This window comes from Otolemur garnettii, unplaced genomic scaffold, assembly GCF_000181295.1.
Source record: "Otolemur garnettii isolate 467f Iridium unplaced genomic scaffold, OtoGar3 scaffold00053, whole genome shotgun sequence".
In the NCBI taxonomy this organism is placed as follows: Eukaryota; Metazoa; Chordata; class Mammalia; order Primates; family Galagidae; genus Otolemur; species Otolemur garnettii.
In genome coordinates, this window is record NW_003852448.1 from 9,218,805 (window position 1) to 9,235,776 (window position 16,972).

The 16,972-nt window shown below is 45.2% G+C and overlaps 1 protein-coding gene across 1 annotated transcript; it reads right to left on the reverse strand.

Moving 5' to 3' along the window:
- Positions 1–3,615: 3,615 nt before the first annotated feature.
- ZNF212 (zinc finger protein 212) lies at positions 3,616–16,772 on the reverse strand. Its single transcript, XM_023514461.1, has 5 exons — positions 16,624–16,772; positions 8,301–8,690; positions 8,046–8,172; positions 6,687–6,776; positions 3,616–4,973 (listed from the first exon to the last, which is right to left on the reverse strand). Exons 1-5 carry the CDS (start codon positions 16,645–16,647, stop codon positions 4,114–4,116), a joined length of 1,491 nt encoding a protein of 496 aa, XP_023370229.1. The 5' UTR covers positions 16,648–16,772; the 3' UTR covers positions 3,616–4,113.
- Between the last annotated feature and the right edge of the window lie 200 nt (positions 16,773–16,972).

The following is a 16,972-nucleotide window of genomic DNA, read 5'->3' on the forward strand; positions in this document are numbered from 1 at the left end:
TTTTCCTAAATCAGTGGTCCTCAACCTTCCTAGAGCTGCAGCCCTTTAATACAGTCACAAACCACAGGTCGAGAACTGCTGTCCTAAATCATAGCTAGAATCAGGTCCTCTCTTACCCAAAATTCTTCAGTTCCCCATTACCAATTGAGTAACATAGAAGCTTCTTTAGCCTGACTCAACCATAACGCCTGCTGCTTTCCTCTCACCTGGCTCTCTGGCCAATTGTGATAAATTACCATTTGTCTGTACACACCTATAGTGTCTATGTTAGTCACACCACCTCCATCTAGAACGTCCTTCACATCCTTGAAGGGCCAGTTCAAAGTCACCTCTCACAAAGCCTTCCCCAGTGTCTCACATCTAAAATAATTGTTCACTGAATTCTTACAGCCTTTTAGCATCACTTACTTGACAATATAAACTATTCTATCTTGTTTTAGATTCCCTTAGCAGCCTGTAAATTCAAGGTGTCTCATTATCCTTTTATCCTTCTGTAGAATTTTGCTTATGGAGGCTGCTCGGGTATTTATGAGTAAACAAACTTCAATGAAATATGGAATCCTGAGTGGCGTCCATAGCTCAGCAGGTAGGGCACGGGCCACATACATCCAGGCTGGAGTGTTCAAATCTGGCCCAGGCCTGCCAAACAATGACAACTGCAACAAAAAAAATAGCTGGGCGTTGGGTGGCACCTGTGGCTCAGTGGATAGAGTGCTGGCCCCATATACCGAGAGTGGCAGGTTCAGACCCAGCCCCAGCCAAACTGCAACAACAACAAAAATAGGTGGGCATTGTGGGGGGGCGCCTGTAGTCCCAGCGACTTGAAAGGCTAAGGCAAGAAAATCACTTAAGCCCAAGAGTTTGAGTTTGCTGTGAGTTGTGATGCCCTAGCACTCTCCTGAGGGCAACATAGTGAGACTCTGTCTCAAAAAAAAAAAAAAGAAAAGAAAAATGGAATCCTGTGCTAGTTTAGGTAAGGGTTATGCCAAGGTGCAAAACTGATTTTGATAGAACATAAACTCAACTAGAGCAAAGATCTTCATTTTGTTCCCTGTTGTGTCTCAAGTTTTTAAACAGTGCACAGATAATAGGTGCCTGATTATTATTGTCCAGTGAAAGAAGTGAATGAGGGAAGCTTTCACAGAAGGGCTTAGAAACCAAAATAGTGGAAAATAGTGTTCAGTTCAAAGAAGGGCATTGCTGAGAGAAAGCATAGCTTATTCAATCAATGACAGGAAGCCTAATGTGGCAGCAGTGTAATTTGGAAAGTAAAAGGAGAAAAATGGCAGATGCATGAGGTTGTCAAAGTCTTGAGTTCTATATAAAAATGTTTGCTCTTTATGGTAGCTGCTGAAAGTCATTACAAAGTTTTGAGGAAAGCCTATGTCCACTTATGTTCAAAGACAGTAACTCCAGGGGCAAAAAGTTGTAATTAGGAGGAAGAGACCAATTAGGTTACTGAGTTCAGGTGAGTGACAATTAGGACCTCAAATGTGGGAATAGGAAGGAGATAGGACAAATAAATCTCTAATGCTTGGCATTTAATTCTTCCATGTGTGTGGACTCCTAACTCGATCAAACCTGTCCTTCAGATAGCCCATTTCCTGCTTTCTCCTTAGCACCTAGCAGAGCAGGCTTTGAATGAAAGATAGCTGGAGCAGCCAAGAGGCTGTTTTTCTGTGAGACTTAAGACAGTGCCTCCACGTGCAGAGAATTGGGTAGACCTTGCTAACATGCAGATTCCAACACAGTAGGCCTGGGATGGGGCCCGAGAATCTGCGCTTCTACCAAACTCCTGGGGTGCCAATGCTCCTGGTGCAGAACCTATACTCTGGGACTTAGAATCCAACTGTGACGTTAAGCTACTTAACTGCAGAAGAAACAGCAACTCACAGCCAAGTGTGTGGGTTCTGAAGCAAGATGAGTTCATACTACCTTTACCTGTTAACTTCACATCGCAGGTCTCTGCCCACATGTCACATGCAAAATCAGGTAAACTCATGTTCACCACACAGGATGGTATGAGGAAAGATTTTAATTTCTTTATAGAAAGAAATTAAAAGTGTCTAGCACACAAGTGTTAACAAATGTTAGCAGTAGTCCAGATGCTTGCTGCAAGTACTTCCCTGCCTCAAGGAAATCTTAAGTTCGCTGGAGAACAGGTACTGTATCTTGTTCTTTACTTTGTTCTTCACAATGCAAGGCACAAGGATGGTCACATTAAAACACTCAACACGTGGGAATTAAGAATAATCAAGGATGGGACAGAGCAGGTACCAATAATGCAAAAGCCTGGGGTAAGGAAGGACTGCAAGAAACTAGGAGAGAAGCTCCAGAGGTTTTCCTACACACGAAGAAGCTACACCCCTCGGACAGCACCCGCCCTACAACTCTTCCGTGTTGCTTCTGTAACAAGACAGTGATGATCCCCTTCCTCACAGCAACCCAAGTGTCCTTTACCTATTTATCTGTTCCTTTTTATCTTCATACCTCATTCATTTTCTCTGCAGCTTATTGTAGTGTCTTTAATGTATATCTTCTAGTTTCTAAGTGTTCTTCAAAAGTGTTTTGTGTGCATACTTTTAATGTACATAAATGGTGTCATGTTCTAGATCTCAGTGTCTTACCTACTCTACTTAGCACTGTATGTCTGAGATGGATCCATGTGTCTAAGCCAATGTTCCTAACCCCTGCCTGATAGTCCCCTGGGTACCCACCATGTTTCATCTGCCCTCCTTACCTCCCTGTAGCCAACAGCTCCCCACCACAAGGACCTCTGAATATTTTTATCATCACTCCCTCCTTGTCTTTGTCCTAAGTTTTGATGTCAAAGTGCAGGTCAGGCTGTGCCAGCAGATGTGCCACTGCTCCAGGTACACATCCTCCACATGGGACCCAGAGAGTGTTTTTGATAAATGGAGGAAAAATACATCAAATATGAGCCTTTTTATTTTCGCTAGTACCAAGTTTTATTATTCTAGGCAACTGTAAGTCATCCCAGGGGACATTCACATATGACCCAGGAGCCCACTCCCCTCTCCCCAAACAACAGTGGGGCAGGTATTCAACACAGCTGGGAAACAAGCACCTATATGCTTTTTCTCTGTCATCCGTGGAATTGACATCCCAGAAGGAACTTGGAAAGTAATATCAACAACCTCAAGTAGGACTGGTATAACAGGAACAAACTCAAATAACCAGTGGTACCAACTGAACAATCTTAAGTAACAAAGGAGTTACTTCTACTCTGGAAGGCTGCAAAACTGCAGCAAGGAGGGGCTGCGAAGAGGAGAGGGATATGGTTCGACACCTAAGCTCCTAGAGCCGGACCCTCAGGTCCTTTACCAGAATCTTTATCCCCAACAATGGTGAGGTCTACCCCTACAACTTTCTTCCCCTTAGTCCTCCTGATACAATTAGCCCCATGTAAGAGCACCAAGCTCCCCCACAAGAGGAAGTCCTGTACTATGTCTTCTGCTCTCTGGCCTAAGTGTGGGTGGGCTAAAAGAGCCCCAAATACTATTCCCTCCTAGAGGGTAGTTCTAGTCCCCATGTTTGGAACAACTTTTACAACTCTTGAAATTTAAAAAACAAGTGTTGGGCTAAAATCTAATTTCAAAAAAAAAGTTGTCAGAGCAGGGTAAGCAGCTCATTTAAATTATTTCTCCTACTTGTTATTAACAGAGACTACAAAAGAAGAAATGGAAGGTTATGCTTCCCAGAACTCTTCCACACACCTGCTTACCCACTGTGGCCTGATTCAACCACTTAGGAAGACATAAAAAATGCTGGGATGAGTCCTGGAACCAGCCACCAGACCCTGGGGGCTTAGAATGCCAATCCCCACCCAAGAATATCGGCACAGATGGGCAAATTAGAGACCTGAAGGGACCAAGAGACAGCAAACTCAGCAGCAGGGTAAAGACTTGGTCCCAGGCTCTTCCTCTCCACATGGTTCTCAGGACAGCCTTTGGCTTGGTACCTGGTCAAGGGAAGGCAAATCGAAGGCAACTTCCCTGAGGAAGAAGTCAGTCCCTGACTCTGCACAGTGTCTCTATGGGGGGACCAATGCCACCCCCCTCCGCCCCCCAGACGGGCGAGGGGCTGGCACTCTTAAAGCAGACCATTGGGCCTCCCAGGCTCCAGGGCCAGCCCACCCCGCTCCCGCCGGTGGATCTTTTGATGCTGCAGGAGGTGCTGCTTCTGGACAAAGCTCTTCTCACACTCAGTGCAGCTATAGGGCCGCTCGCCCGTGTGGATGCGCTGGTGCCGCACCAGGTCAGATGGGTGGCTGAAGCTCTTGCCACAGTAACCACAGATGAGGGAACTCCGGCTTTTCCTCCAAGGGATGTGGCCAGGCAAGGCCACCAGACTGTTGGGCGAGAACCTCTCCTGGATGCACTGGCCAGCACTGGGCCCCTCCTGCAGGTGGCAGCGCTGGTGAGTCACCAGGTTCACCCTGCAGCTGAAGCTCCTCAGACACACATTGCACTGATGTAGCTTGGCCCTCTTAGCCTGGGGTTTAAGCTGTGGCCTGGGCCTATGGCTCTCCTCTGGCTCTTCGGGTGTGTAAGACTCCCATCCTGAGTGGGTTCTCAGATGTGTAGCCAGCTGCTGCTTGTAGCGGAAGCTGATCGCACACTCAGAACATTCATAGGGGCCAGAAGTGTCCCTTTTCAGTTTCAGGCCCTGCCCCTGTTCCTGACTCAGCTGTATCTGCCTATGAGATTTCTGCTTCGGGCAGCCCAGAATTTGGTCACCGCTAAGGTCTCTACTATCCTCAGTGGGCTCCTCTAGATTAGAGCCCCCAGGACCTGTTTCCAAGAGGACAGAACTACCCTGACCATCCCAGAGCTCAGTCTGCTCCGGGCTCAGGAAAGCCTGCTCTTCAGTAATGGCTGAGAACTCTCCAGGAAGATCAGCAGAGCCTTGCAGCTTGTACTGTAGCTCTTGTTTGATCATGGCTCCATCTGCTGCAAAGTGGAAGACCAATAAAAAGATCACTCTAGCATCTTTGGTTTCTTCTGAGCTAAACAAACATTTGTGAATTTCAGAAGCACTCCAGGAACAAGTGAATCTGGAGGAAGATGATATTAACTGGGTTCCAAGACTTATTATGAAAAACTAAACATATATTCACATAAGCATGTTGACTGAAAATATGAATAATATTACTCTTACAGAACAATGTTATAAATGATAGTTCTCCAGCTTGTCTACAAATTGATATTTAATCCCTGTGAAAAATGACAAAGTGTACTCTAATAATTACACTATTTGGAGAGAATGTTAAAATAATAAATTTGAGCAATTAAAGCAGTGGTTCTCAACTGCTTCCTAATGCCATAACTCTTTTTTTTTTTTTGGCCAGGGCTGAGCTTGAACCCACCACCTCTGGCATATGGGGCCAGCGCCCTACTCTTTTGAGCCACAGGCGCCGCCACCAGCCACAACTCTTTAATACAGTTACTGTGGGTCGCAACCCACAGGTTGAGAACTGCTGAATTAAAGAGGAATAAACTAAACTATCTTGGTGTCTGTAGCTCAGTAGCTAGGGTGCCAGCCACATACACCAGAGTTGGCAGGTTCAAACCCAGCCCAGGCCTGCCAAACAACAATGACAACTACAACCAAAAAATAGCCAGGTGTTATGGCGGGTGCCTATAGTCCCAGCTCCTTGAGGGGCTGAAGCAAGAGAATCATTTAAGCCCAAGAGTTTGAGGTTGCTGTGAGCTGTAACACCACAGCTCTCTACAGAGGGCAACAAAGTGAAACTCTGACTCAAAGAAAAGAAAAGAAACTAAACCTATAGCTTAAAAATTCAAGTACCATGGACGGTGCCTATTGCTCAGTGGGTAGGGTGCCAGCCCCATATACTGAGGGTAGCAGATTCAAACCAAGCCCCAGACAAACTGCAACAAAAAAATAGCCAGGCATTGTGGTGGGCGCCCATATTCCCAGCTACTTGGGAGGCTGAGGCAAGAGAATCACTTAAGCCCAAGAGTTTGAGGTTGCTGTGAACTGTGACACTACAGTACTCTACCGAGGACAACATGGTGAGACTCTGTCTCAAAAAAGAAAAAAAAATTCAGGTACCCTCGGGGCAGCACCTGTGGCTCAGTGGGTAGGGCAGCAGCCCCATATACCGAAGGGCGGCAGGTTCAAACCCGGGCCCAGCCAGCTAAAACAGCAATGACAACTGCAACAACAGCAACAACAAAAAAAGCCAGGTGTTGTGGCAGGTGCATGTAGTCCCATCTACTCGGGAGGCTGAGGCAAGAGAATCGCTTTAAAAAAAAAAAAAAAAGAAAGAAAAAGAAAAAAAAAAATTCAGGTACCCAGCTCTGTTCTTCCTGCAGTCTCCCAAATTGCCTGCTAACAAGTGCTTTTCCTACATTCCCTTCCCCCCTGAAGCTCTGACCTGCCCCCTCTCAGTCTCCATCAGATCCCATTATGGCCTGATACATACTCTGTCTTGCAGGACATGAGGAAAGGTGACATGGCCAATAGTCTTAAGGACCCCTCAGAGCAGGGGTAAACCACACACAGAACAGGCAAACTAAAGTGTCATAAAGGAGTCTAGAACAAGCAAATGTGAGACGAGGTTGCCAAAAGTCAGCATTTGGCAGTTCAACAGCAGAAAAGCTCACTATAGGCTGCAAAGAGCTGAGGGGGGAGCCACTCACCTGGGTGGGCACCAACAAGGCCTTCTTCTTCCAGGTCACCTAGCATCTCTGTACCCAATTCTGCTTCTCCCTCTGGCTGGCCAAGGACCTCTGGGTTGGAAACAGCACAGTGTGAGTCCAGGAGAGAGTAAAGCTCACTGCACACTGGCCAGCTGCTAATGAACAAAGTAACCAATGGCAGGGAGTGGAAACTAAAACTTCCAAAAGTTACTGTTGTTGTAACTTTCTCCTAGCAGTGTAGGACAATTAGAAAATTCTGGCCAATCCTAATGATCAATTTAGCTAGCTGCTTCAGTCCCCTCCCTGGAGCTGAGGCCCGTTGACCTGCAGAGCCACTGCCATTCTCCCCAGTGCTACCACCACTTCCTTATGGGACACAGCTAAAGTCTTGCCAATGCCTCCCTTCAGGGGATCCAACTACACCCTTGCTAAGGCACTCCAAGGTAAGGTAGGCACTGTGACAAACAAGGAAACACCTATGAGGAGATTCCCTGACCCAGCCCAGCTCACACAGTCACCTCTCTGGCCCATGTATTACTTTCCCCCATTATTCCAGGCACAATGGCTTTCTTGCCACTCCTCAATGAAACCAGATTTTAAAAGACTGTGTCGGGCAGCGCCTGTGGCTCAATGAGTAGGACACCAGCCCTGCATACCAAGGGTGGTGGGTTCAAACCTGGCCCCATTCAAACTGCAACAAAAAAATAGCTGGGCATTATAGCAGGCACCTGTAGTCCAGCTACTCGGGAGGTTGAGGCAAGAGAATTGCCTAAGCCCAAGAGCTGGAGGTTGCTGTGAGCTGTGATGCCACAGCACTCTACCGAGGGCAATAAAGTGAGACTGTGTCTCTAAAAAAAAAAAAAAAGATTGTGTCTACCAAACAAAACTCATTTAATACATAAAAGGTAACATTTTACACATAAAGATTTCTACCTCTTAACCAACACTTATAATCGATATGAAATAAACATTATAACCACAATGGCTATAATTCCAGCCAAATGCCAGGAAAAGCTCCAGTTAGCCTGTGCTGCCTGCCTTATGCCAGGTTACACAGAATTTCAATGAAGAACTCTAGTCACATCACACTAGAATGTATATAATGATATCTTATCTCTTAGAAAATATTATCAAGAACAGACTATGTGACCACAAAGAAGAAATACAAAAGGCATAACACTAACACCTTTCTGAAAGTCTCTACAAATGGCAGGACACAGAGACTCTCTTTCTCAACCCAGCACAGGCCAACAGTGGATCCAAAGCCAACCAGTCACAGGTGTAGTCTGAGTCACAAGCTACTGGCCAGGAATCGTAGAATGCCTGGCAAAGAATTCTAGGGAGAAGACCACTACTCACTCAGAGAGACCAGTGTCTCATAGTTGCTCTCCATCACATTTTTATAGAGCTCCTTCTGCCAGTCCTCCAGATTCTCCCACTCCTGCTCGGAGAAACAGATGCCGTCATTCTCCAGCGACCCAGACACCTGAAATCACAAATGAGGTACACAATGAGCACCTCGCAGCACTGCCATGAAAGAAAAGCTAGACTTTTAGAATTGTAGATATCAAAGGGCCAGGCTCCCCTTCTCGCCTAACTTCTCAGTGGGACTACCTTGGGGGCCTCCCCCTTGCTGTCCGGGGGCAGCCGCAGGACCCAGAAGTTCCTGTTGCGCAGCAGGTTCTCCACGTTCTCCAGCCGCCTCTGCAGCAGCCCGTACTCCTGCAGCAGGGTCCCCAGCACGGCCCACTTGCCCTCTAGCTGGTTGCCAAACTCCACTGTCATCTTCTCGCAGTCGGCCAGTTTCTTCTCAGCTGTCCCTGTGCGCCCCTCCAGACTCTGGAGCCGGGCAGCCTGAGATTCCATCTTCTTCTCCACAGCCTGAATGGCAGCCACCACTGTCCAGAGTGAGATCTCAGTGGTCTGAAAATATGAGCTTTTCTCTGTGGCTTGCGAAGGCAGTGCTGAAGAAGATAAAGATGTGGAGCGTCGTTTTCTTCTGTTCTGAAGGATCAAAGACACAGGATCTGTCACACAATATCACTTCCAAACATCAAGAAGTGACATTTGGGGCAGCACCTGTAGCTCAAAGGAGTAGGGTGCCTGCCCCATATGCCAGAGGTGGCAGGTTCAAACCTTGGCCAAAAACTACAGAAGAAAAAAAAAAAGTGACATTTGGGGCTCGGTGCCTGTGGCTCAAGTGGCTAAGGCCCCAGCCACATACACCTGAGCTGGCTAGTTCAGATCCAGCCCAAACCGCCAAACAACAATGAACGGCTGCAACCAAAAAATAGCCAGGCATTGTGGCAGGTGCCTGTAGTCCCAGCTACTTGGGAGGCGGAGGCAGGAGAATCGCTTGAGCCCAGGAGTTGGAGGTTGCTGTAAGCTATGATGCCATAGCACTCTACCCCAGGGTGAAGCTTGAGGCTCTGTCTCCAAAAAAAAAAAAAAATAGAAGTGACATTTGGAAACCTCTGTCCAAGTCCAGAGGATATCATAAACAAAGTCCAAAAACAAACAGGGACAGGATATTTAATAAAATATGTAGAAAGACAAATAATCCAACCATAAAAATGCAAACTATAAATCATTCATGAAAGTGGCAACACAGGTGACCAATAAACAAATGACAAGACACCTTACAATCAGGAAATGTAAGTGGAACCACTTTTCACCCATCAGACTGCCAAACACGAATAGAGACACATGGTGCAACCTTCAAAGCTGATCATGATGTGGTAAACGGACACTTGCATAATACTCCTGGAAGGAATGAAAAATACTACCAACTCTTAGAAAAGTAAATTTCAAAAAGTCATTAAAAACTCTTTCACCTAGCAATCTCACTTAGGAAATCTACCTTAATTGGTATTTAACAACATACATACAAAAATGACTACTGACAATACTCTTTGGAATACACAAAACTTGGAGACATTGATTAATTACAGAATACTTAAATATGGCACAACCAAATATGGTTTATATAACTACTAGCAAGAACGAGGGCTTGGCATGGTGGCTCACACCTACAGTCCCAGCACTTTGGAAGGGCAATGGGGAAGGAATGCTTAAGACAAGGAGCACAAGGCTCGGCGCCTATAGCTCAACCGGCTAAGGCGCCAGCCACGTACACCTAAGGTGGCGGGTTCGAATCCCCAGCCCGGACCCGCCAAACAACAATGACGGCTGCAACCAAAAAATAGCCGGGCGTTGTGGCTGGCGCCTGTGGTCCCAGCTACTCGGGAGGCGGAGGCAGGAGACTCGCTTGAGCCCAGGAGTTGGAGGTTGCTGTGAGCTGTAATGCCACGGCACTCTACCCAGGGGGACAGCTTGAGGCTCTGTCTCAAAAAAAAAAAAAAAAAAAAAAAAGACAAGGAGCACAAGACCAGACTGAGATACAGCAAGACCTCATTTCAATAAAAATAGAAGAAATTAGCCACCCATGGAGGCATGTGACTGTAGTCCCAGCTACTTGGGAAGCTGACGCAGAAGGAGCCTGGCCCTTTGATATCTAAAATTCTAAAAGTCTAGCTTTTCTTTCAAACCCTGGAGTTGGAGGCTACAGTGAGCTATGATGATGCCATTGCACTCTAGGCCAGGTAACCCTGTCTCAAAAAGGAAAAAAAAATTCAGTTCCTTGGTATACTAGCTATATTTCAAGTACTCAAAAACCACATGAATAGTGTTAAACTGTGTAGAGTACATTTCCATCATCTTGGAAAGTTCTAGTGAATACATTATATCCTTAATAATTCTTTTCTGCTTGATAAAATAACTAAAGTTCTGTCAACAACTTCTTCTATTATGATGGTGAATTTTCCTTGTTCTGCCACTTTTTGTTTTATATATAGTGAGGCTATGCAATTAGGTACATGCAGATTTAGAAATGTCTTATCAAGATTGTCAATTGAGTCCTTTACTGTTATAAAAATAGTAGTAACCTTCTAGCAATATTAATATATTTAAGCCAACTTTCCTTTCAATAGTATTTATTTGGTAATTTTTTTTCATACTCTTTTATGCTCAACTGTTTCGATAAGCTTATCTTCTACTTGAATCTTTTATAAATCATATAGGTGGATTTTCCCCCCCATCCTGATAGTCTCTGCCTTTTAACTAGAGCATTTAATTTACCTTTTTTTTTTTTTGTTTGAGACAGAGCCTCAAGCTGTCCCCCTGGGTAGAGTACCGTGGCATCACAGCTCACAGCAACCTCCAACTCCTTAAGCGATTCTCTTGCCTCAGCCTCCCAAGTAGCTGGGACCACAGGCGCCCACCACAACGCCCAGCTATTTTTCGGTGGCAGCTATCATTGTTGTTTGGCGGGCCCAGACTGGATTCAAACCCACCATCTTAGGTGTATGTGGCTGGCACCTTAGCCACCTGAGCCACAGGCGCCGAGCCAGTTTACTTATATTTATTGTAACTGTTGATTTATTTCTATCTTTTTGTGCTTTATCCCTGTTTCTTTTCATCTTTTTTGCTTTCTTTTAGAACTTTTTCTTATTCTGTTATTTCCCTTTCCAATTTGTAGTTATACAACCAATTTTTACTCTTTTACCAATTATCCTAGAAATTATAGGGAGCATACTTACAAAAATATTTTATGATTGGCACCTGTAGCACAGTGGTTATGGCGCCAGCTACATACACTGAGGCTGGCAGGTTCAAATCCAGCACGGGCCAGCTAAACAACAATGACAACTGCTACAAAAAATAGCCAGGCATTGTGGTGGGTGCCTGTAGTCCAAACTACTTGGGAGGCTGAGGCATGAAAATTGCTTAAGCCCAAGAGTTTGAAGTTGCTGTTGAGCAGTGATGCCACAGCACTCTACCAAGAGCAACATAGTGACTCTGTCTAAAAAAAAAAAAAAAAAAAAATTAACACCTGAATTCTGACCACCCCTTCTTAACTTTTACATCAATGCTGTCATGTATTTTAATTCTTTGTAATCCCACAAGAAATTATAACTGTTTTATTCAGTCCATATTGGCTTAGATTTATTCATTTTCATGGATCATCACTTTCTTACATTTTTAGACTTTCTATTTGAGATAATTTTACTTTTGCCTGAAATAATGCATCTTTTCATGATTTTTGTTTGTTTGTTTTGAGACAGAGCCTCCAGCTATTGCCCTGGGTAGAGTGCATCATGTCACAGCTCATGGCAACCTCCAACTCTTGGGCTTAAGCGATTCTTTTGCCTCAGCCTCCCAAGTAGCTGGGACTACACACGCCTGCCACAACACCTGGCTATTTTTTGCTTGTAGCTGTCATTGTTGTTTGGCAGGCCCAGGCTAGATTTGAACCCACCAGCTCTGGTGTTTGTGGCTGGTGCCTTAGCCACTTGAGCTACAGGCGCCGAGCTTTTTTTTTTTTTTTAAGAGGCTCACTCTGTTACCTGGCTGGACTGTAGTGATGTGATCAGAAATCACTGTAACATTAAAATCCTGTGGTCAAGCAATCTTCCTCCTTTAGCTTCCCATGTAGCTAAGACTACAGGCACAAGCTACCCCACCCAAGTAACTCTTTTAATTTTTTGTAGAGATAGGATCTCACTATGTTGCCTAGGCTGGTCTTGAACTCCTAGCCTCAAGCAATCCTCCTGCCTTAGCCTTCCAAAACACTGGGATATACACGAGTCACTGTGCCCAGCCTAGAATTTCCTTTAATGAGAGTGTATTAATAGTAACCTGTCAGTTTTAATTTGCCTGAAAATATCTTTATTTTATTCTTTTTTGTTTTTATCCTTTTTTTGAAACAGAGCCTCAAGCTGTCACCCTGGGTAGAGTGCTGTGGCATCACAGCTCATGGCAACCTCTAACTCCTGGGCTTCAGTGATTCTCTTGCCTCAGCCTCCCAAGTAGCTGGGACTACAGGCGCCCCCCACAACACCCAGCTATTTTTTTGGTTGTAGTTGTCATTGTTGTTTGACAGGCCCGGGCTGAATTTGAACCCACCAGCTCTGGTGTATGTGGCTGGCACCTTAGCTACTTGAGCTACAGGCACCAAGCCTTATCCTTGTATTCTTTTTGCAGTTTTTGGCTAGGGCCAGGTTTGAACCCGCCACCTCCGGTATATGGTGCCAGTGCCCTACTCCTTTGAGCCGCAGGCACCGCCCTTATCTTTGTTTTTTGAAAGATATTTTTCTGAGTATAAAACTCTGGGATCACAGTTATATTCTTTCAGCCCACTGACAATATCATTCTACTCTAGCCTGTCTTCCATTATTGCTGTTGAGGAGCTGGCTCCTATTAGTCTTACTGTAGTTTATCAGAAGGTAATATGACTTTTCTCTCTCGGTTGCTTTTAAGAATTCTCTCTGACTCAGCGCCTGTAGCTCAGCGGCTAGGGTGCCAGCCACATACACAGGAGCTGGTGGATTTAAATCCAGCCCAGGCCTGCCAAACAACAATGACAACTACAACCAAAAAATAGCCAGGCGTTGTGGTGGGTGCTTGTAGTCCCAACTACTTGGGAGGCTGATGCAAGAGAATCACTTAAACCCAAGAGTTTGAGGTTGTTGTGAGCTGTGACATGACACCACAGCACTTTACCAAGGGCTACTTAGTGAGACTCTGTCTCAAAAAAAAAAAAGAATTCTCTCTGCCTTATATTATGTACATTCAGTTTTATGTGAACTTCTACGTGAATAGTTCTTTTTGTTTATCCTCATTGGGATCCACTAAGTTTCTATGTATTGGTATTTTTATGAGTTTGTATATGTTCTTTCTGGAATTCCAATTAATGAATGTTAAATTTTCTCATCCCATCTTCTGTCTCTTACCATCTCATGTTCTCCATCTCTCTCTCTCCCCCTATCCTGTGTGTAATTTCTTTAGCTCTACATCCAGCTGTCTTGCCAACATGTCTAATGTGCTAAGCAAAAGTTTCCATTCACTTTTCAATTTTAATTGTATTTTCTGTTCTTAGAAGTTCTATGTTATTATTTTTCATAACTTTTTGGCAATTTTTATAGTCGTTTGTACTTTATTCATATTTTCCATCCTTTCACCTTTAAATATATTAAACAGAAGTTATTTTAGTCTATGTCTGATAAATCCAATATACAAAATCTTTGAGTCTCTAATTTTGTTGTCCATGATTTTTCCTGGCTTTTCTTTGCAGTCTTTCCTTGTTTGGTAATTTTTTATTGTGAACTTGTATTTCTTATAACTTTATCTACAAGAATTAGTTGAAGACTGAGTTACCTGTAGATTCCTCAATAAAAAGATTTGTGTTTATCTCAAATTGTCAGCTGGGGGCTCTACTTTAAACCCTTGGCTCGAGGTTTCCTAGACCACTCAGGTATAGGCAGTCCTTGGGTTAGAAACTAGGTAAGTTCTCAAGGTTGGCCTTAAGTTGTATTTGTATGTAAGTTGGAACAGGTACATTTACCTTCTTACCTGTAATAGCTTCTGTTCACAAATGAAGAGCCATACATCAGTCAGATGTTCATAACTCAGGAACTTACTATAATAGCCTCCATTCATAAGTGCAAGTTATATATAAGTCTGATACTTGTAACTTGAGGACTGCCTGTAGTATGAATTCAGCACCTCATACTTCCCTTTCAGTGCCAAAGTTTGACACAATTTTCTTTGCAATCACCTGGAAGTAAGACCTTACTTTCAGTTCACCCTTACAGAATGTTGCCCTTTGGAGACTCAGCTTTATGTGACTAAAGTAGGGAACTTGTACTCTCTACTTTAGGCTCTGAGTTTTATCTTCTACTTTCCCAGTTCCCTAAAGTCATAAACACCAAAGATAAATGTTCAGCAAATGTCCTCATAATTGGCTTCAGAACTCTGATTATCTCTTTAGAGTTCTCTCTTTCACTGCGTTTTTTGTTTGTTTGTTTGTTTGTTTCTGAGACAGAGTCTCACTGTATTGCCCTTGGTAGAGTACTGTGGAGTCACAGTTCACAGCCACCTCCAACTCTTGGGCCCAGGTGATTCCCTTGTCTCAGCCTCCTGAGTAGCTGGGACTACAGGCACCCGTCCAGCTATTTTTTGTTGTAGTTTGGCTGGGGCGGGGTTTGAATCCACCACCCTCGGTATTTGGGCCCAATGCCCTACTGACTGAGCCACAGGCGCTGCCCTTCAATTCGTTGTTAGGCTCCAAGTGTTCTTTTTTTTTTTTTTTTTGAGACAGAGCCTCAAGCTGTCCTCCTGGGTAGAGTGCCGTGGCATTACAGCTCACAGCAACCTCCAACTCCTGGGCTCAAGTGAGTCTCCTGCCTCTGCCTCCCAAGTAGCTGGGACCACAGGCGCCCGCCACAACGCCCGGCTATTTTCTTTGGTTGCAGCCGTCATTGTTGTTTGGCGGGTCTGGGCTGGGGATTCGAACCCGCCACCTTAGGTGTACGTGGCTGGCGCCTTAGCTGGCCAAGTGTTCTTTTAATACATTCATTTCAAATATGTTTAGGTGACTCCAAGTGTTCTTTACTAACGTACATTTCAAATACGTTTAAGTGGGGTTTTCCCCCAGCATTTATAGCTGTTTTCATCAAGGGTACCTTGGTAACTTGGCCATACTGTCAAGTTTAGAATCACAAATTCCTGAAGGGATGTCTAAGAATAAAATTATGCTCAAGAACAATTTAAATAAGTTCTACGATGACAAGTCCATAAAGTTATTTAATGCACAGTGTGGGATTTTGGTGGACTTTGGAAGGCTTCTTTCTAACAAAGTCTGTTGAAGACAAATAGGAAACTGTGGACTGAGCAGCACTCAGAAAAAAGCACTCTGCCAGGGTCCTCTTGCCCCACTCTAGTACTAATTTGGTCTTCAGGAAAATCCAAGTCTTTGACTGGATCAGCTTAGTTTACAGGGGTCAGAGGCAAATATTGTAAACATTGTATCTTGTCTTCCCAATTCAACTGTTAACTTCTTTGAAAGCAAACAATGTTACTCTAAGTCTTCCCATCTCTCCCCTCTTAGTTCTTACCTACTTCCTACACCCTGCTCCTAGTATAGTTTTCCCCATAGACCTCTGTTCTCACAAAGACTTCAGATGATTCTCAGTGTTTCTGGACCAAGAAATGCTTCATTGAAAACTAATTCAATTCCAACTGCCCTTTCCACAGCAAATCCTCCTATATTATTACGTTAGCCACTGCTTTTGAATAATATGAGAATGTCAGAGGTGGACGGAACCTAAAAGTTCATCTAACAACTAGTCCAACACACTTTAGATTTATGTTAACAGAGGCCCAGAGAGACAAAGTTGCTTAAAATCAACCAACCAGACAGCTGAGTGCTGAATTACGGCTGAACTCCAGTTTCCGGGCTCCATACCCAAGACGTTCCTTTCACCAAGCTCCGTATCTTCACATTCCCTAAACAGGAATGGTCGGGAGGGAGAGAAGCGGAGTGGGAGAGCGCTCCACAAACTAAACTCAGCAACTACACTGTAAGTTGGCACTTATGCCCCCCCAAAAGAAGCCCACCTTAGCTTCGAACTGTGGCTGCAACCCCAGTACCCGACAGTGGGGCAGAAGAAACAGATTACACAGCAGGCCAAGTATGAGATGATCGCAGAGAGATAACGAGTCCTGGGGTCTCCAGGGCACGAGGTGAGATTAATGGTACCGTGGGAGGCTCAGAGTTTACAACCTGGAAAGGGTTCTCTTTGGCACAAATGATAAAATGTTGTGGACAGGATCACAACTCAAAGAACATAAAACAAGCCTCAAAGAAGTTTCTAGGCAAAAGCGCGCAGGGCCTAGGCTCCGACCTTGAAGCGGAAGAAACCGGAAAAGAAAATGGCAAAATATTAGGGTTGCGAGGAGGAAGGTCTGTGTTCACCCACGCCCGCTGGAGCCCAGGAGAAACCAAGCCCCGGACTGAGCACCGACCGTGAAGGCCCGCCCGGGCCAGGGACTGCTCCATCCCGAAGCACCCTCAAGTCCACGCAAGGGTGTCTCTTACCCGAGCAGGCGCCGACTCCGCCATGGCTGCAGTCACCCTTCTACACCTGCGCCCCGCCTGAACACCCTCCGGCTGCAAGCCTGTCCGCTAGGCGCCCAGGACCGTCCTGGAAGCCGCCACAGCCGCCGTGTTGACACAAGATGCATTCTGGGAGCGGGGCCCTCCCGGACCCAAGATTGGCTCCAGCAGCTCGTCCTCACCGCGCGGGATTGCCATTGCGCCCCCGTGCGGCGGGAGGGTAAGCAGCAGCTTGGCCGTCCCGGCCAGAGGCGGGGCAGTAAGAGGGCTCCTTCCCTCAAGTCAAAGTGCAGGTTGCCTGAGCTCACGAGTTCAAGACCAGACTGAGCAA

Excerpts from the sequence above, each read along its gene's own strand:
- ZNF212 (XM_023514461.1), bottom strand. The coding sequence starts at position 16,647 with ATGGCGGAGTCGGCGCCTGCTCGG. Across the intron at positions 8,691-16,623 it reads CGGAGTCGGCGCCTGCTCGG|AACAGAAGAAAACGACGCTC; the intron begins GTAAGAGACACC and ends TTGATCCTTCAG. Across the intron at positions 8,173-8,300 it reads GCAAGGGGGAGGCCCCCAAG|GTGTCTGGGTCGCTGGAGAA; the intron begins GTAGTCCCACTG and ends TTGTGATTTCAG.